Here is a 20,877-nt window from a genome sequence, read left to right as displayed (position 1 = left end):
TACAGGCTCCTCCGTTTGTGCAACAACTTTGCTTACGTGGTGATGCTGAGCGCCGCACATGACATTCTCGAGAAACAAGAGTCACGAAATGAAACGGCGTCTGTAAGAGAACAAATGTGTATTTAAATATGCACTGCTCAAATAAATGAAAGGAATACTTGATCACTGGATTCTGGCACAAAGTCTTCAGAGATGTTGATCTGTCCAATCAGGAAACAGAAACTGCTGTGAATGCATTTCACCTGCTTAGGTGCAAATGAAAGATGCATAAGGTGCACTGGAGGAGTAACAACTACTATTTCTATGTCACTGCTCATAGTAAGAGAAGGTACCTGCAGTCTATTCAGAGTGCACAGCTCTAACCCTGCAGCAGGACTGTCATGTGATGAGGAGCGCTGCCAGAGCTCATATACTCATCATGTTCCAGGCAGAGGATGTCTTTAGTTTCCTCTGATTCCATTTCCATCGTTACATCTTATTTTTCCACAATAAACTGCATGATGTCTTTTTTGGTTGTTTTTTTGTTTTGTTTTGGTTTGTTGTTTTTCCATAACTTGTGTATCTGCAAATATACACATTCTGTATTTTTCATATGAAAGAAACTATACTGTGGTGGGGCTTGCTAATTTCTTGTTTTTGATTTATGTATGTTATGTTTTGTTTTACTTCATATGTTTATATGTTTCATATGTTGTTTGTTTAATTTAAGACAAAAAAAAAAATTAAATGAATGAGAGGTAAAACTTGAGGGGGTAGGGACAAATAAGTAAATACTTCAGCCTACTCCTTTTCAAACAAATAATGGAATGATATTTTGTAATGATTGTGAAGGCACATGTTTGAAATGTTTGAAATAAAAATGAAAAAAAAAAAAAAAAAAAAAAAGTACTTTACCAGTTCAGATTCTCAAGTTAAAATCTCATTCATTGAGATCTGATGTGTGACTCAAGTGTTCCCTTTATTTTTTGAGCAGTGTAGTTTGGCAGTGGTCACGTTTCAAAGTCGTTCTATGTTTAGGGTTAAGTGAACTTCTCAGCTTTTATGAGTGGAAAAGAGGAAGGAGGAAGACCTCAGAGAAGATTGATGGATGGTAGTGAAGGAGGGCATAAGGATGGATGGTGTGGCAGAAACTACAAGCTGTATCATTTGTGTCCACAGATGTTCAGTTGTTACATTTTTCTTGGCAGGCTGTGCTGTTAGCTGACATCCTACCAACACTCTTCATCAAACTGTTCGCTCCCTTTGTGATCCACAAAATGCCTTATGGGTAATTATTACTTTGATTGCTGTTCTTTGTTTCCACTTGCTGTGTTTTTACAGTAACTAACAATCATCACTCACATTATTGGTACGATCTGATTTCACTGCACTGATAATAAACAAATAGTTGTTTCTTTGACAAACTTGCAAATGACAAAAACTGTGACGTCCTTCCTGTTTTACAGTAGTGTGCTTGTATCAGGTGTCAGGATTTTAGCCCCACTGGCAACATGAGGTTTGAGTTTGGTTTAAAAAAAGAGACAGAGGAAGAAAACAACAAGAACTTTGTTTTATTTGCATATTATTTCCACTCAATCCCACCTTTGGCGCTCTTTTTGTACTGCTGCTAAGCTGCTGTGATGTCTTTTGGCAATAATGATCTCCATTTGTTTTCGTCTGGCTTTAATGTTTTCATGTATATAAGATGTTAAATTTATGAATGAGAGCTTAGCAGTGACCAAACATATGAAATTGGAGCAATAAACAAACCTACTTGGTTAATGGCTGTGCCTGGTTTCAGTGGCCCCGGCTGACTAATCAGAGCTGAAAAAGAAAAGAAAAATTGGACTTTATATGTTTTGTGTGTGATATAGTCAGGAAGTCAGTTGTTAACAGACTGAGTTCTTCTTGCTGTCTGCATAAAAACATCGCTGTCATGGTGCTTTCCAGCTTCCCTGGTTAATTCCTGTTCTTTTATCCCAGCATTCGAGTGTTGTTCTGTGCCATCATGGCAGCAACGAGTTTCCTCCTGGTGTCCTTCTCCTCAGCTGTGTGGATGAGTATTCTCGGTAAAGCAACCTGTTAATAATTCAGATCAGATCTTTTATCATTAAGGGTGTCTGATATGGCTCTGATGAGCTTTTAGAAGGTGGATTAGATAAAACTTTGAGTTATTTTCTTCGGTTTAATTTCTTCTTATCTACTGTGAACATCTGTGGTTGTTCCACAGAAGCTTGATAGAGCTTTACTGCTGCTATAAATAATCATTTATCGTACCAGTTCACGCTTCTGTCAAATACACATATCAAAGAATTTATGAGAAGTAGGCAGTTTAATATGAATCAGCAGTCGGTTACGGGACAGCGATAATGCTTCGATGAATTTTCGGCATGTCCCATGATGAGCTATGGAGCCATTTTAATGACCCTGTTTGTCCTGCTCTTTTTCTGTGTACTAGTTTGTATTTAACTTGGAATGACTCCACAAAGTACTCTGCTGGAATCACAAATTGAAGATGACCAACATTTTGTCGATTGGAAAAGTACCAGTGAAAGAGTGGATGAGGGAGTGCTTTCAGGAAATGCTGAGTCTAAAGGTGATGCAGCAGGTGATCCAAGGCACCAAACATACCAGCCCCAAACTAAAGGCTGCCACCGTAGATACTAGTACTAGTGTTTTTATAGTAATCCTGCTGGCTGTGTATGCATGTAAACCTTTAAAGATGAGTGGACTTTTTGCTGATATGGGGCCAAACTGGCATTTTACATTTAATTTAAAGCAGTAGTGATACTGGCACCACAGATCTACTGGAAGAGCTGGATACCAGATGCAAAGATGGCCCCTGCTTGCTAGAAATGTCCTGATAGGCTGTAAAGGGCCCAGCTAGTGAAATATTTTATAACACAGTGGAGAGGTGAGTCTGGAAATGATATTTTACATCACAAAGAGGGGCGAATTAAGCATTGATATTTGTATCAGTAGGTAAAGGTGAATGCTTGCACAAATAGTAATTTAGATCTGTGCTCACTCTCTGCAACTGAGAGAGTTCAGTGTTTTCTGTGGACTGTGTCAAAATATCATTCGCAGTAGCATTAGAAATGCTGTATTTTAATAGCCAACGCTATTTCAGACATTACTGTTAGAATCAAGCAGACCTCTATGTGAATAAAATAAGTCAGTAAAGAGCAACTAAATTCGATTCAGTTCACCAGTAACTAAAATGTAACCATTGTGACTGCCCACAAAGGTCCTGTAAATGAGCTCTTTTTATTGAAGTTTGTTCTTCAAACAAAAGAATAAATTCTTCCTCTTTGCTCTCTCTGATCACGTTCTCTGTGGCTGTGTTTGCAGGAGTGATCTTTGCCAGTATCAGCTCAGGACTGGGAGAGTTGTCCTTCCTCTCTCTAACAGTATATTTCAGCAGGTAAACACTCTTCACTCATTCTTTTTGCCAATTTTGAATTTGTGTGTCTATTGTGTTGTTTACATATTGTTGTGATTTACATTGCAGTGCTTGGGAGTCACCATCTACCAGAACCAAATTGCTTGTATGTGTTTGCACATATACATGGGCAATAAACACGATTCTGATTCAGTTGCTGCTCTCTTATTGAAGATTCAAACAGAGCTTGTCCAGATTAAATGACTTGGGTCTGTGACAAAGTGTAGGGTAAAGTTTGCACTTTTGAAATTCTACTTTCTTCACAATCTTTAAGTTCCTGCATGATGAAAAAATTTGCATGAATTTTACACAAATTTCCATTCATCATTTTCTCCCTGATGTCACCCATTTGTTTCTGGAGCATCATAGTGTTTTATAGAGCCAGAAGCAAGCAGAGGTTGGAGTGCTGTCTCCATGAGTTGTGCACACAGACACACACACCTGCTCATTAATAAATTACACACTAAAAAAAACCAAAAAACACAAACCAGCAGATTTTTCTCCACCACAGAGTAGGTTATATGACCTTTCAGATCATTTAAAGACATCAGCAGCACAAATTTAGCTGGCCTCAGTAACTGGCTGTGATGACGCCTAGCAGAGAACAGATGGACTGCTACAGGGTTGCAAAAAAAAGTTATGGAGTTATCAATCTGATATTCTTGATATCAGACGTTTTCCATTAAGTTAGGTCGTTTGGGCGCTTGACTCTAAATATCAAGATCCACAGTGACAGAGCTTTTTTTCTTTTCTTTTTTCTTTTTTTTCTGCAGAAAGCATTCGGTTGTAATTGCAACCGACCACAACGATCCAGTTTCAGCCCATTATTTCAATCAGTTTTTTTTTTTTTTCTTTTGTCCCACTTGGATCTTTAGCCATCAGAATTGTTGTCTTAAGGCCAAGAAAGATGTCAAGCGGATTTATTTTACCAAGTGGAGCATCATGGCCTTGCCATATTGGTCCATTTGATTGACCTTTATTATAATTATGAATTTATTTTCTGTTGCTACAAACGTGACAGACATGACTGGGGGATAGGACAGGGAGAAAGAATGAAAGAAAGAGAGGGAGAGAAAGAAAACCAAAGGGGAGAAGAGACGGTGAGAAAGGGGGGAAGAAAGAAAGAAAAACAAACAAAACACCTGGATCACCTGTATGGAGAAAAAAAAACAGAAGAGAAAGCAAACAAAAAAAAGAGCAACATAATAAAAAACAGCACCATCACAATAAACTAGCTAGCAGTAGATAACAGTAGATACTAAGTAGATACAGCAGCCAAGAAAGCTGTAGTCCGCGTCTGTGAATACCCGTGTGTACACTTGTGTGCATACCTGTGTGGATCAACATGCTTGTATTCCAAAGGTTTCTCCATGTAACGATCTGTTAGGGAGTGTGGGGGGGTCACAGCCCCGTCCTCCAGGGTATGAAGCAGGTATGGAAGAGATCCAGGCCCCAGATATCCAGAGGCCCCAGAGTACAAGGACCCGAGGAGGACCACCAAAGGGGGAGGGGAACCGTGCCACCCTCCTGGGAAGAGCTGAGTAGAACCCCAAACGAGAGGTCACCCAGCAGCTACGGAGCAGAGGCCAGAGGGGGTTGCAGTGGCGTGCCCGCGGGCTCTGCCGGCAGCCAGCTGTGACAGAGCTTTTTAATAGTACCTTCAAGAAAATCAGCCAAATTTCCTTCTAACAGTAATCCTGCTTACAGCTTAGACTCACAGCAGATAAAGTCCTGGTCACAAATGAGTTTAAGAAGCTGTGAATGGTCTTCCAACTGTGTTTTTATTTTTACTCTGGAACATTAACGGTGGTTTTCTGTCTGCTCCAGGAGTGTACTAGAAGGCTGGGGCTCAGGCACTGGTGCTGCTGGTCTTATTGGAGCCCTCCTTTACTCAGGGCTCATCCAAGCTGGCTTCCAAGCTCAGACAGTTAGTCCATTCATCATTTTTAGAGTTTTGCATGTCACAGTGAGACTTAACAAGGGTCCAATTTTGAATTAAGCTTCTGTAGGTCTAAGGTGTAGGTAGCCCAATGCTTTCATCTGTGGAGGTGAAGTGGTGGCCAAATAGTCACTTTAATTGAGTTCAGTTGACTCCAGTTCACTTCAGTCAAATGAGACATTGACAGGATGTAGTTTGTATTTCCTGTTGAGACTTTTTCCCTGTAAACTGCGTATAAATGAAGCTGAAACTTACAAAATGATTTGTCGTCTTCTTCATCCCAACAATTTTACCAGCTATTTCCTCCTGCTGGTTTGTCCACCTTCATTACCTCAGTGGAGGACCAAGGACACTGAGTATGCAGCTTTGGTCTCTGAGGACAGACAGCAACTTCTGGACAGTTCAGACGAGGAGGAGCCCGAGAGCTCCACCACAGGTAAATGTCACATTAGAAGGGTGTAGCATGAAATCAGCAATAAACTGAAATTTAAATAAAGTTCAGCGACCAAATCCTGTAAAGACAAACTCTGTTTCATTGTTTGATATATCTACTAACTGAACACGAACACATGAGTTCCTGTAAGTGTTTGAGTCCTCCATGACACCAGTTTTGTTTTTCCGTAAGAATACATGAATTTTAACATTTTAAGCAATAATTTGCACAAAAAGGCAGATGCAACAAATATGATGAAGATATAAAATCATTTACATTTGAAGTTTGTCCACAGACACTCACGTTTTCTTACAATGATGACTTTACACTGTTGCCCAATAGACACGCCTGAAAGATCCCAGAGCGTTGCTTTGCTGTTATCTAATCAGATGGTCATCAACACGTGTCAGTTTCTGTTTATAGCCCAAATTTTAAAATTGCAAATTGCACAACAGGGCTCACTTTATTATTTTATTATTTTATTTGAAGTCTAAACAACAACAGACCTCTTTGACATTGTACATATATTAATCAGCTATAACTGACTACACGATCAAACATTAGTTTCACTTGCAGAAAGTCATCTGTGCAGCTTCATCCTCACTCTCTTACTGCCTCCATTTAAACTATGCATGTTCCTCTCTCCCTCACTTACTGCATGGTAGTTCTTAACATGTAAATAAAAGGTGTCTGTGTTTTCCACAACAGATTCCTATAAAAAGAATAAGCGAGACAACGTTCCTCCAGGACCATAGTGCTACATATATAACATGTAACAGACAATCAACACAGGACTACATAAAGTGCAAGTATACAAAAACTGCAAAAAACATTGCAGCACCAGACAGAACAGAACGATACAGACACAACAGTGCAACAGAAATGTGCATCAGTGACAGCTGGTTGCGCAAAAAACTCTGAGCTTTGTGCAAAATGTAGCTTGATGCATTAAGGTGTGCGTACTTGTGTGTGTGTGTGTGTGTGTGTGTGTGTGTGTGTGTGTGTGTGTGTGTGTGTGTGTGTGTGTGTGTGTGTGTGTGTGTGTGTGTGTGTGTGTCAGTCCAGTGTGAGTGTTCAGTAGTCGTTTGGGGGAAGAAACAGTTTCACGGTCTGGCAGTGAGGGCCCAAATGCTCCAGTACATCTTTGCCAGAAGGCAGCAGAGTGAAGAGTGTGTGTGAAGGGTGTGATAATTTACTCTAATGTGCTCATTTTTGAGCAACTGTGTAGCCAATTCAGTTCAAACTTGAGCGGGGCTAAGAGAAGTGGATAATGAACTGTTTCCAAGAGGGAGCGTGTAATGCACCAACAAAACAAATGCAGTGTTATGACAGGTTTTAACAGTTTTTTGATTTGGGGTCTTGGAAGCTGAGACTGTTGTTTCCTGGAATAATTTGACAGCTTATTAAGAGAGCAGGGTTAACTGGGAGACGGTGCTGAGGTTATTTAGAGTTTGCAAGTATGAAGCTGAATTCAATGTGCAATAGAATAGAATTCAACTTTATTGTCATTGCACATCTCACAAGTACAAGGCAATGAAATGCAGTTTGCATCCATCCAGAAGTGCTTTGGCAATAATATAGATATATTACAAAAATGGGTCTATTATAGGTATGTTACAATGTACACGGTATGAAGGTATGTTATGAATATGCTATAACTATAAGTAAGTACAGGCTGTAGTGAGTGTACAAGCTATGTACAGGATATGAACAGGATATAAATATTCAAGATTTTAGATTAGATTAGATAAAACTTTATTAATCCCTCGGGTGGGTTCCTCCGAGAAATTCGGTTTCCAAAAACACAGCACTGACAGAAGTTACAGAATGTGAGCAGAATACCATACGCATATATAAATACAGAGACATATATAAATAAAGAGAATACAAAAGGGATAAATAGAATAAATAGGAATAATAATACAAGGGAATGGCACATTTCAAGTATTGAAGTCTATTGCACCGTTGGACATTAACAAAAAGTATTGCACAGTGAAAAGGCACTACAGCTTAGTTGCCCCCCCCCCCCCCCCCCCCCTCCTTTGTCCTCCTGTTTCCCCTCCCTCTCCCCTCCAGAGAGGAGTTAAACAGTCTGATGGCGTGTGGGACAAAGGAGTTTTTAAGTCTGTTGGTTCTTGTCTTTGAGAGAAGCAACCTGTCACTGAACAGACTCTTCTGGTTGTTAATGGCCGTGTGCAGAGGATGCCCAGCATTGTTCATAATGTCCAGCAGCTTTTTTAGTGTCCTTTTCTCTGCCACTGTCACCAGAGTGTCCAGCTTCATGCCGACCACAGAGCTAGCCTTCCTGATCAGTTTCTCTAGCCTGGATGAGTCCTTCTTTGCTGTGCTGCTCCCCCAGCACACCACAGCATAGAAAAGTACTCCAGCAACCACTGACTGGTAAAACATCCTCAGGAGCTTCCTGCAGATGTTAAAAGACCTCAGCCTCCTGAGGAAGTACAGTCGGCTCAGGGCTTTTTTATACAGGTGCTCTGTGTTGCATGACCAGTCCAGTTTGTTGTCCACCCACAGACCAAAGTACTTGTACTTGTTGACCACCTCCACCTCCTCTACCTCTATCTGAACCGGCAGTGGACCTGCTCTGGACCTATACAGTAATATGGTATAGGTCCAAGTAATAAACAGTTGTAGAACTATAATTGTTATCATACAGAATGATTGTCTGTACAGAATTTACAGTAGTGCAGTTTAGATCAGTGAGATATGTGGCTAATTTCTACAGTGGCTATATAAAGTGCTAGTGGTTGTGAGTGGTGGTTCGGTCCATGTTATTATTGTGTGTATGAGGGTACAGTTGGACATTTTTTTGTTTTTGTCTAGATGTGTGTGTGTTCAGTTATAGGTGACTGTGGGTGTGTGGGTGTAAGCTGTGTGATGAACAAAAGACACATGTTAATGTGTATCTCTGTCTTTTCACTGCTCCACGCTAAATTCACTTCAGTACTGTTACAATAAAATATCTGTATTAATAATGAGGCTTAGTTGCTGAGGAGCTACACTGCGCGTTCACTACTCTCCTGGCTTCGAGCTGCACTCGTACTCGTCATGATAACATCTCCCTCTCTCGTTCCAGATAAACTGATGCATCTCGCAGCTGTCACGACCTCATCAGGACAGAATTATTTCAGTGTTAAATTTGATGCAATCTGCTAACATAAGTATCTCGTGGCTGAGTGACTCATTTAAATTGTCTCCTCTCATAATGTTGTGCTCTAAAAGGGAAATATATACACAATAAAACCATATGTGGAATCACTGTCCAGGCTTTTGGGTTGCTCAGCTGACGCTGGGCCTCTTTAGTAAATCTGGCTCTACATAGTTTGACAATTGACAGTTTTGACCATTCAGATTCTTTCTTGGCTCTGTCATGCATGTGATTGAAAGCTGATACCAAATCTTATTTTTCGTCAGGACAGAAGAAAGTAGCAGTGCGTTGCTCTGGCACATTCTAGCAGCTTTACATTTATCCATGGATTAATAAAGTATTCTGATTCTGATTCTGATTCTGATGAGGCCAAATTGTAGCCGGAGTCGCTCATGTGACTGATAATAATACTCAGTTCAAGGTTCAAGGTTCTTTATTTGTCACATGCACAGTTATAAAAGTATAACACACAGTGAAGCAGGTGAATTCTGTATATTAATATGAATAGACATCTGACTATTTTACAGGATAGACAATATAAACATATTTAAAATTAAAGGAATTGAAATGTACATTGTGCCTTGGTTTAGTGTCTGGAAGAGTCCTGACTCAGTCAATTATAGATGATGTGAGAGGGCGGGTGTGTGTGTTTAGGGCCCGGATGGCTTGGGGATAGAAGCTCCTCTTGAGTCTCTCTGTCCTTGCCCGGAAGATGCGGAACCTTCTACCAGATTGCAGAAGTTGGAACAGTTTGTTGCCAGGATGGGACGGGTCCTTCAGTATCTGCGCTGCTCTAGTCCGGCATCTCCTGGTGTAGGTGTCCTGAAGCGGGGGGAGAGCAATCCTGCAGCAGCGTTCTGCTGTACTCCCAAACCACGATGTCATGTTCTGTGTGAGGATGCTCTCCACAGCGCCTGTATAGAAAATCCTGAGGATCTTTGGAGAGACCCTGAACTTCCTCAGTTGTCGTAGGTGATACAGGCGCTGCCTAGCCTTTTTGGTCTGGACCTGAATGTGGGCAGCCCATGTCAGGTCTGAGGAGATGTGGACACCAAGATACTTGAAGGACTGCACCCTCTCCACTGGAGCTCCATTGATGATAATGGGCTTGTAGTCTCTGTGCTGACCCCTTCTGAAGTCCACCACCAGCTCCTTGGTCTTGCTGACGTTCAGCTGGAGGTGGTTGTCCTGGCACCACGATGCCAGATTCTTCACTTCATCCATGTAGGCCGCCTCATCGTTGTTGGAGATGGCACCCAACACCACTGTGTCGTCAGCAAACTTCACAATGGTGTTGGAGCCATGGGTGGCCACACAGTCTGAAGTGTAGAGGGAGTAGAGCAGTGGCGAGAGGACACATCCCTGAGGTGCTCCTGTGTTGATGGTGATGCTGTTGGAGAAGCACCTGCCCACCCTCACCACCTGAGTTCTGCCAGTGAGGAAGTCCAACACCCATGCACACAGACGGCTGTTAAGTCCCAGATCCCTGAGCTTTGTGAACAGTCTGCAGGGCACTATTGTGTTAAACGCTGAACTGTAATCAACAAACAGCATTCGCACATAGTTACCCTGTTTCTTGTCCACGTGGCTGAGAATGGTGTGTAGGACGTGGGCGATGGCATCCTCTGTGGATCTGTTGGATCTGTAGGCGAACTGCAGCGGATCTGTGGTGTCTGGGATGGAGGAGGAGATGATGTTCTTCAGCAGCCTCTCAAACACCTTCATTACTACCGAGGTCAGTGCAACTGGCCGGTAATCGTTCAGGGATGAGGGTTTGCTGTTCTTGGGCACAGGGATGATGGTGGATCTTTTGAAGCATGTGGGGACCACAGACTTCGCCAGGGACTCGTTGAACATGTAAGTGAACACACCTGCTAGCTGGTCAGCACAGCAGCGCAGCAGACGGCCGGTGATGCCGCCTGGCCCCGCCGCTTTCCTTGTGTTCACTCTCCTCAATGCCGCTCGGACGTCATGCTCCGTGTATTGGCAATTGGTTCTTATTCGTCCTCAAAAGTTTGTATAGTTGTCACCTTTTACAGTGGCCTCAGTGAGAGGCTGCTATGTGCATACATATCATTTAGTACCCAGAAATTCATTCAGCATAAAGTACAAGCCGTTGTTTCAATGATTTGTAATTTCTGACCACGTTATCACAGCTTTCTTTTTGCAAACTGAGGAGAAACTGCAGTGTTTGTTAACACTTAACAAAGACAGAGAACATGAGGCTGCTGACTTCATCTCCTGCTGTGGAACTTCACAGTTTATGTGAATGAATTGTCGTTTTAAAGTTCTGCTGCTTATTGGGAAATAATGTTCTCTTCCTCTTGAATGTAGCAGAGGACCAACCCACTGGGCCTCTCAGTTTCAGAGAGAGACTGTTTGTTATCAGAGTAAGTACACTTTTTTACTTGTTTGATCTGAAACTGTTCAGCCAAACTGTTACTGAACTTGATTTCTGTGAGCAGGGCTTGTGGAGGTTTGTGCTTCCACTGGGAGTGGTCTACTTAACCGAGTATTTCATCAACCAGGGTTTGGTGAGTCCTCTGATGCCCTCTAGCAGCACACTCAGCTCACTGCATGCTGTTAGTGAAACGTGGCTCTGATTTTGTGTGATGTTGTGAGAATATTGAACCAGGAATATTTTTTCCCTCTCTGTAAGATGGAACTCCTGTTCTTCCACAATATTTTCCTGACCCATGCAGCTCAGTATCGCTGGTCAGTGATCCATTACAGAGAGTATTCAGTATGAATGACTTCATGCAGATTGTTTGGGGTGTGCAGCTATACTTGTTTCTTGTTTGCATCCTCAGGTATCAGACTCTGTACCAGCTTGGTGTACTGCTCTCTTGATCCTCTCTGCACTGTGTGAAGATCAGGAGAGTGTGGATTCTCAGTGTTCTGCAGGTGAGAAATGAGAATAAAATACAAATCAGCACCAGAGTCTGCTCCCTTTTTTTGACAAGGTAGAGGAGCTTGACCTGCAACTTTCTCTGACTGGCTCCTCACTACAAACAATAGATTTGAACATCAGTATTTGTGGCTGCTGTGCTCAAAGTGTGTACACACAAATATGTGTGTCTAATCTGCCTAATGTGAGTGTCTGAATTTGCACTTGAAGCCATTTATAATACTTACCTTGCTTGATCTGCTGCTCACCACAAACAAGCACAAGAATACAGTTTGCACCTTTAACTGTATATTTATAAGTTTTACACCTTTTCCTACTGATAAAAAACATATTTATGGACATTCATATTACACAAAGTAATTAAGCAATAAACAATAAATGAATGTGTTTTTCTTTCTACTATGGACACTTCTGTTTTTGTTACGACAACAAAACCTACAAAACTGGTCAGTCTGGGGAATGAGCTACCAGAGGCAGGGTCAAAAGTATACATGTCACTTTAGTTTGGTTGCCTTTTTGAAATGAATCATTGGTCAGTGTCAGAAGGCTTAACAAACAAAACTTGCCTCTAAAACTGTTCAGGTATAAGGCCTGGACTGAAAATGAGTGAAAAAGAAGCCAGTGTTCAAGAAAAACCTTAAAATATCTTCAGAAAGCCGAGAGAGTTTAAAAAATGACAAGAAAGTTAGGTTACTTGGAAGCAAAACATGAAGAAAGTAAGGCCTGGTCAAGACTTTACACAATAATACATACATATATATATATTTACATGTCAAGTCAGTACAATTTTTGCTGGTTTCACTGGTTGAGGTGAAGTTACTGTATAAACTTATTAAAATGCCACAAATTAGACCAAAACATTAGCACACAAGTAATGAAACTCTGTACCTGATGAAGGTGTTGCTATGGATGTGCAGGTGTCATCAGTGTCTTTTATTAAAGCATGAACAGGAATTCATCAAATTACAAAAAGGACCTAAAAGTAATGCTTTAATGCAATGAAGTCTGGCAACTGAATCAGGGTAAGCTTCCATTAACAGGCAGTGACTTTGCAATACAGGAAAGCTGAAGGTTTCTCAGACAAGTGGACGTAATCATTTATGAAGGTCAGATACTTTGCAACCTCGGTATAGACGCTAGGATGGTTGGCGAGGCCACAACTGCCAGGACTCCCATGACTCATGATTCCCACCTGCACAAATTTCTCCCTTTTACGACACACCAGGGGACCACCATAGTTTCCCTGTGGAAATGAAACACACAACACTGATTAGTGTGGCCTTTTTGTTCCTGTTTAGGTCTCATTTAAAACACAGCAGATTCAATTATACACTAAAAAGTAACTAGTAACTACAGCTGTCAAGTGACTTCAGTTGAGTGAAACTAAAGTACTTCATGTGTGATAAATCAAGTGTTTTCAAAGGTATAATCATCTATTCAATTAAATGCAAAAAAAGAGTTTAAAAACTCATATAAAATAAAACTCACTTTGCAGGCATCCCTTCCCTTCCTGTTGGCACCACAAAGTGTATTACGGGCTATCTGAGGATATGTCTCGTTACAGGTACTCCGAGGCATGATGGAAATCCTCAGCTGTTGAAGGGTTTTTGGATCAGGCAGTGGTACTGCATGGACACACAGGAAAAGTATGGAAGTGACGGTTTGCTAAATCGGTTTTATTTGAAAAAGTGATTTGAAATAGAAATTTTACATTTTGGTATTCAACAAATTAAAAAATGTCTTTCAAACACTAAATGAAAACTATTATATTGAATGAATTATTTTTTCAAGCAAATCTTTTTTTGTTTTTATAGTTTCAGGGGGTTTGGCTTCTATTTCTTTATTTTATTATATCCATCCATCCATTCGCTTCCGCTTATCCTTTTTTTTCAGGGTCGCGGGGGGCGCTGGAGCCTATCCCAGCTGTCATAGGGCGATAGGCAGGGTACACCATGGACAGGTCGCCAGTCTGTCGCAGGGCCAACACATAGGGACAGACAACCATTCACACTCACTCGCACATTCACACCTAGTGACAATTTGGATTAACCAATTAACCTATCCCCACAAGTTGCATGTCTTTGGACGGTGGGAGGAAGCCGGAGTACCCGGAGAGAACCCACGCAAACACGGGGAGAACATGCAAACTCCACACAGAAAGACCCCGGCCTGATGGTGGAATTGAACTCAGGACCTTCTTGCTGTGCGGCAACAGTGCTAACCACCGTGCTGCCTATTTTATTATAAATCAAAAAATTTTGTTTCAAACCCGTTTTTCATATTTCAGGTCTTTTTTTTCTGCTTCAGACTTGTAGGCATGTATCAAATCAACTAATGATTGACAGCTCCTGTGTCGTGTTCGTTAAAAGTTAAAAATGAGGCCTTTGGTTAAAGATGGCGCTCCTTCAATGAATGTTGCCAGCACTAGCCGAACAATAAAGACATACGGTTTCTGATGAGCCTGTGATGGACCATATTGATATACACTGAAATTATAGATGTATTAAGGTGGATGTGATATTCTGGATTAGGCTCTTCGAAAAGATCAGGACAGAAGGACGCGATACGTGCTTTATTGAACAGCAGGACATCACACACAAACTTGTTGTTTTTCTTAGCGGTGCACAAGCTACCTTTTTTTTGTTATGTTGGTCAACCAAGAACTAGCCCTGTAACAAGCACTTCTGTATTTTACCACTGGGGGGCAACAATTCACTCTATTACAGTGGGGGATTCAAATTTGAAAATGATGTCTAGAATTTGAGGTCGAGTCTTCGATTCTTCTCCAGTTTATAGCTCAGCTCAGCCCAGCCAATCAGAAAACAATATTCTCTGTTGCTGGGGTAAAACTGGAGCTGTCAATCATTTGTATGTGCCCCGCCCCTCCTTTTTGTACACGCCCACAACACACAACGGGCTCAAAGGTCTGAAACTGAAGAAGAAAAAAAACAAGTGAAAAACAAACAAAAAAAACAAAAAAACGAAACATTATCAATGAAAACGAATAATTCAGTCCAAATAAAATAATTCTTTTTTTTCTATACACACTCTATTCAATATAAACATTTGGAATTTCATTTTCAAATCACTTTTCAAATTAATAAAACTTCTGACGATGATTTAGCTCCTCAGTGATGTTTCTTATCTGTAAAGTGCTTTGCACGTTATAAACATCTGTTTTATTGGTGACGGTATGGATAATTACAATGGAGTACAATGTGAGCCTGCCTTGATACAGCATGTATACTTTAAAGCCTACTTTCTGTGCTTAACTTACCACCATTTCCCACTTCCCCCCAGCCAGTCATCCAACACTCAGATGATGGACCAAAGGTGTCATCCTTGTCAGGCAGAGCCACTGGTGCAACATCTTTTGAAAATGTAATCGGTTTCCACAGCTTGATCAGAGCAATGTCATTTTCGTAGTTGCTGTTGCCCAGGTCTCGGTATGGAACAATATTGGCTATACGCATGTAACGGTGAGCCGCCTTTTGCAGCTGATATGTGCCGATAACAACGAACGATCGAAGATGATGATAACTGCATGACAAGAGAAACACACACATTAAGTCTCATGTATTTTGGAATGACCAAGCCTTCAACAAAACAACACTACACATGGGTTTTGTGGACACTGGTGCATTCAGCAGTTTAAAGGGCTGCGCATGTTTTTTCATAGTTGGCAGGAATTAAAAGAAAAGGAGCTGCAGTGGAGTAAACATTACATTAGTTTGGACTTGATGCGGTGTCTGCTGGGTGTGTAAATATGCAGCTACTCACCAAAAACACAGCTTAAGATGCTGAAATGTGCATATGGTGTATTTAAATACTGACTGAGGCCTCCAGGTCTGACAAGTTAGGCCCACTCACCTAACTTGTCAGACCATTTCAGGACACTTGTCAGAAAGTGTCCTGAAATGATTTTGTCTTTATTGGCCAACAGTGAAGGTCCCTATGAGTAATTATTCCCCCAAAATACTCACATGCAGTGTGAAGTTTTTTTGTTATGACTGCTCTGGAGGATGTTCATAAAAATAATGAGACACGTTTCTGCAAACACACACAGACTTACTTAGCCACGCACTGTGCAGAAGTCAGCACCCACTGCTTTGCAACGATGGTGCCGCCGCAGCCCCATTCCACCCTTTTCGAATCATGAGATGTCATGTTGAGGTGAACCATCCATGGCCAACTTTCCTTTTTGGCATCCTCTGCACCAATGATGGAGCTCCTCACTTCATTTCCCAGTAGACCTGAAAAACACAAACAAAATGCTGGATGTAAGTTTGAGGCATCTAAGAAAATTAAATCCCATGTTTGCTATTTTGCTCAGAATGGATGATAAACATTAGAGCATCAGTCTATCGAGGCTGCACTCTGAAATCTGGGCTCTGGAGTTGGGAAATTAAGGTTCAGCATTTTTCTCTCTCACCACCACTGTTGTGCAGCAGTACCAACACAGTTAGCAGAAGTTTGCAGAAAGCCATGGCCGTGATGAAGAACAGTGTAGCAGTACCTCTGTGTGGTGAGGGGGGAACAAGTGCAGCTTTATATGCACTGCTGGAGAGATGACTATCATTAGTCCCGCCCTTTACATCTCAAACCACACCTAAAAAAATGTACATGTGTTTTTAACATACAGTGGAAAAATTGTTGAAGAGTTTGGTTGACCATTTTTCCAATGTGTCAAGGTTTTCACCTCTATTGTTTCATTATCTGCACTGCAGACCTGTTTGTGTGGCACAGTGTGCTTGAAAAGTTACCTGCTACTGCTGTGTTTAATTTCCACTTAAATTGTAATGATAGAGTTAAAGTGTAAGGCATAAAAGGTTAAACCAGATCAACTATGGGATTGCTTTCTCCTATTCCACTGAAATGATCTCATATTGATGTTATTTTAAAATTGTTCTCTGTGTTTTGCTAATGTCTAATATCTTTACTTATATTGTTAAACAGACTGTAGTGAACAGGGTTCATTAATATATTTTATATTATAATATAAAATATGCGGTGGTTGGATGCATCAGCAGGGATGACGAGACAGAGTACCGGGCTGTGGTCGACTCCTTTGTCACGTGGTGTGAGCAGAATCATCTGCAGCTCAATGTGGCAAAGACCAAGGAACTGATCGTGGACTTCAGGAAGACCAGGAAACACTTGACCCCTGTTTCAATCCAGGGGGTCAGTGTTGACATTGTGGAGGACTATAAATACCTTGGAGTACACATTGACAATAAACTGGACTGGGCTAAAAACACCACAGCACTTTACAGGAAGGGCCAGAGTCGTCTCTATTTTTTGAGGCGACTGAGGTCCTTCGACATCTGCCAGAAAATGCTCAGGATTTTCTACGAGTCTGTTGTGGCCAGTGCGATCCTCTATGCTGTTGCATGCTGGGGGAGCAGGCTGAGGGTCGCAGATGCCAACAGACTCGATAAACTAATCCGTAAGGCCAGTAATGTTGTGGGGATGGAGCTGGACTCCCTCAAGGTGGTGTCAGAGAGGCGGATGTTGTCCAAGATAAAGACAATGTTGGATAACACCTCCCACCCACTCCATGACATGCTGGTCAGTCACAGGAGCACGTTCAGTGAGAGACTGAGATTACCGAAAAGCACCACTGAACGACACAGGAAATCTTTCCTGCCTGTGGCTCCCTGTACAACGCATCCACTTAACACACTGGATACTGCTACAACTACACATGTTTCTTTTTCAGCTTTTACACACACACACACACACACACACACACATATATATATATATTAGGGGTGCAACGATATTCGTATCAATATTGAACCGTTCGATACAGTGCTTTCGGTTCGGTACGCATATGTATCGAACAATACAACATTTGTAATTTATTTCATCAACTTTCCTTCTGACGATGCTGTCTGTGTTGAGCGCTCAGTGAATCTGCGTTCGACTACTCTGCCTAGGCTGCACTGTCGAGCGCAGATCCACTGAGCGCTCAACACAGACAGCATCGTCAGAAAGAAGAGCGCAGGGCAAGCTAGCGAGACAGAAGTTAAGCTCTCCTTGCAACATGGACCTCCCCCACCCTCATTCAGATCTGGCGTTTGGAATTATTTTGGTTTTTTCATGTGACGTATGACCCTGAAGGTAAGCGCGTCATGGACTAAAGTAAAACAGTATGTTGGATGTGCCACGCAATGCTCAATTACATGGGTGGGAACTAGTGTGTTAGCGCAGTTAGCTCGTTAACGTGTTGGCCGTCTAGCCCCATGCACGGGGCGATCAGGGGTAGCTCGTTAACGGAGATTTGCCGTGTTGTGGCAACGTCATTTCAACGAGATTAACCTGAAAGCACTAGTGGGAACACAACGAATATGACTGCACATTTACATCATCCTAGTGCAAAAACAACAAGCATGCATGCTACAAACTTTAGCCGAGTCATTTAGACAGCCGTTAGCACATGAGTCTCCTTATGGGGACCTGATATGTTTAATATGCTGCTGAGAATATAGCCCAGAAGAAGCATGTAGTATAGCTTTTATTTTGGAAAGAGCCATTTCTCTGTAATAAACTCTCTTTTCCAAAGATGCATGATTCCTCAATCAGATACAGGGCTCGCAATATCCCTAGCCCGACGTCCAGGGGCTAGTGATTTTTCCAGTCGAGCTACCAAAATCTATCTCTGCCCTGCCCGTCGGGCTATTGTAGGAAGGAAAAATATATGTCAATGCTTTTGCATTCTTTCGGAAATGTAGCTGGGTAATTATGTCATTGGCATCGGTGAGCCACTGTCAATATGTGACATATTGAAGTCGCGTTTGAATTTGGGCTTGTTTTTTTGCTTTCACTTTGCAATCGCTCAGACAGCACTGATTGGTGAGTGATGATAATTTGCGCACCAATTCCTCTGACATCGTCTTATTAATCGTTAGCTTACTACGCAAACATGACAAGTGAAATCTCCCGCAGCAAGCTTAAACATGTGAGAGGTTGATCGCGCAGAGAATCGCTGAGCTTATGTGAGTGCGTGTGTAAAAGCATCAGGATATATATTTCAGTTCTGCTGAGCCAAATAAGACAGGTCAGAGTGAAGAAGTGACAGCCAAAGAAAAGCTTACCACAAAACGGAAAAGTTATGACAAATCAGACTATAAGGCAAAAAGAAAGTGCAGCTTTATGGTTTCATGGACAAAATAATTTCTGTGGCTGTGATATGATGAGCTATATAACCAGGGCTGCACATAAGTGGTCCGCAGGTACGCATTCGCTGTCAAAATAAAAAACACGCACAAGAGTTAGGGTTAAATTTAAAAACTGTACTTTTGAGTTAAAATATATATTTATAATTTTAATAAATGACAAATTAAAAAGGCATGAACATTTTTTTGTATCGAAAAAATATCGAACCGTGACACCAAAGTATCGAACTGAACCGAACCGTGAATTTTGTGTATCGTTGCACCTAGGGCTGCCACAAACGATTATTTTGATAGTCGACTAGTCACCGATTATTTTTGCGATTAGTCGACTAATCAGATCATCATCCGTTGGACGTAAAACTACAGCTTATTGCACCAGCAGCATCTGCTCTTATATAAGTATCATTAGCTTACAGCTTTAAGTGTTTAAGGTCTGTGCTAACTAAAAATAAAGACAAGATGATAGTTTATTAAATTTTAATGAAATTTGCAGATTGTTTCGGTGAAGTTTAATAAACTCCTTGCTATCTAAAATATAACAGGACACTGGAGTATATTCTGGAGCATCTCACACTTCTGATAATCAGTTGTCTGCTTGACGTTTATTCAGCTGTGTAAAAACTATAACTTTAATCTCAGACAAACTGATTTACTCAGGAACAAATAAAATACTAAAAAAAAGCCAAACAGTAACATTTTAAGTTATCTAAGTGACTCATATATATATTTAACCTGAGTAGCGAAAGACGGCGGTGGGTTTGAAAACGATTTGCGGGGAGTCCGGTGTTCTCACGGTGCTAGTGAGCCTAGCCCCCGGCTCGCTAACGAGCTAGTGGGTAACAGATGTCTCCGAAAACGTCGGAGCGCTTTTGAAAATATGTGGTGTCCTGATAAACTGAGCAGATATTTGAGGTTTACACAGCTACATTCTCGCCTGAAAATATGTTAAACGTTTATTTTGTGACCCAGAAAGAATAATAAGAGTAACATTAAAACTAACTAGCTGCCGCCATTGTTGGAAACTGCGCTGGGCCGCGCTATGAATTCTGGGACACAGCTGCTTCTTCTTCTTCGGGGTTTAACGGTAGCTGACATCCTTGTACATGCAATGCTGCCATCTTCTGTTTCAGTCCGGTATTACACTCTTAAATCCTGCCACTTATTCCTGCGTCTTTTGTGATCTTACAAAGCTTCAAACGACGCGTCGACTATTAAATCAGTCGTCGACGATTTTGATAGTCGACGTAATCGTGACTAGTCGACAAATCGTGGCAGCCCTAGTTGCACCCCTAATATATATATATATATATATATATATATATATATATATATATATATATATATATATATATATATATATATATATATACACACACACACACACACACACACGGTACTATTCTTAGTTAGCGTATTGTCTGTCTTGTTTATAATGGAGAAGTGTAACAAAAAATAATTTCCCCCACGGATCAATAAAGTATTCTGATTCTAAAAATAAAGTGTTTTGCAAGTATCTTTATGATGTGTTATTAAACCTATATTATAGTCAGTCCTCTTTTTAGAAGTCTTTTTTTTTGGTTTACTTTACTGTGATTTTGTATTTGTTACGATCTCTGAAGGAGGCATTTTTTGATGGAAAGACTTTTTTACCAGATAAAAAAAGGAGAAACATAACGATCACTTTTCCCAAGCCGATTGCAGCTTCTACCTGCTGATAAGAATAACGTTTCATCACTCACGAATATCTGTTTGACATATTATAATAAAAATCCAACTGTGTTCTTGACATTATTTGAATTTGAGCAAACTTAATGTCTCAGGCGGATCAGGAA

At 41.1% G+C, this 20,877-nt stretch overlaps 2 protein-coding genes and 1 pseudogene across 2 annotated transcripts; 2 read left to right on the top strand and 1 right to left on the bottom strand.

Annotated features, from left to right (window-relative positions):
• Positions 1-962: 962 nt before the first annotated feature.
• LOC146575507 (battenin-like) lies at positions 963-5,420 on the top strand. Its single transcript, XM_085272492.1, has 4 exons — positions 963-1,267; positions 1,963-2,048; positions 3,331-3,403; positions 5,249-5,420. Exons 1-4 carry the CDS (start codon positions 1,116-1,118, stop codon positions 5,418-5,420), a joined length of 483 nt encoding a protein of 160 aa, XP_085128618.1. The 5' UTR covers positions 963-1,115.
• A 40-nt stretch (positions 5,421-5,460) lies between these two features.
• On the top strand, positions 5,461-12,455 carry LOC146575506 (battenin-like; annotated as a pseudogene).
• A 390-nt stretch (positions 12,456-12,845) lies between these two features.
• On the bottom strand, positions 12,846-16,366 carry LOC146575505 (tryptase-2-like). The gene is made up of 5 exons (XM_085272561.1): positions 16,300-16,366; positions 15,940-16,120; positions 15,145-15,407; positions 13,356-13,492; positions 12,846-13,110 (listed from the first exon to the last, which is right to left on the bottom strand). The coding sequence occupies exons 1-5, from the start codon at positions 16,352-16,354 to the stop codon at positions 12,901-12,903; spliced, it is 846 nt and encodes a 281-aa protein (XP_085128687.1). The 5' UTR covers positions 16,355-16,366; the 3' UTR covers positions 12,846-12,900.
• Positions 16,367-20,877: the final 4,511 nt, after the last annotated feature.

The sequence above is a fragment of the Mchenga conophoros genome, linkage group LG4, assembly GCF_057382185.1.
Source record: "Mchenga conophoros isolate Kocher_MC1m ecotype Shallow Benthic linkage group LG4, M_conophoros_male_GT1.1, whole genome shotgun sequence".
In the NCBI taxonomy this organism is placed as follows: Eukaryota; Metazoa; Chordata; class Actinopteri; order Cichliformes; family Cichlidae; genus Mchenga; species Mchenga conophoros.
This window is presented reverse-complemented; position numbering and strand designations above follow the sequence as displayed.

Excerpts from the sequence above, each read along its gene's own strand:
- LOC146575507 (XM_085272492.1), top strand. The coding sequence starts at position 1,116 with ATGGTGTGGCAGAAACTACAAGCTGTATCATTTGTGTCCACAGATGTT. Across the intron at positions 1,268-1,962 it reads ATCCACAAAATGCCTTATGG|CATTCGAGTGTTGTTCTGTG; the intron begins GTAATTATTACT and ends CTTTTATCCCAG. Across the intron at positions 2,049-3,330 it reads TGTGTGGATGAGTATTCTCG|GAGTGATCTTTGCCAGTATC; the intron begins GTAAAGCAACCT and ends CTGTGTTTGCAG.
- LOC146575505 (XM_085272561.1), bottom strand. The coding sequence starts at position 16,354 with ATGGCTTTCTGCAAACTTCTGCTAACTGTGTTGGTACTGCTGCACAAC. Across the intron at positions 16,121-16,299 it reads ACTGCTGCACAACAGTGGTG|GTCTACTGGGAAATGAAGTG; the intron begins GTGAGAGAGAAA and ends TGTGTTTTTCAG. Across the intron at positions 15,408-15,939 it reads TCTGCACAGTGCGTGGCTAA|TTATCATCATCTTCGATCGT; the intron begins GTAAGTCTGTGT and ends CTTGTCATGCAG.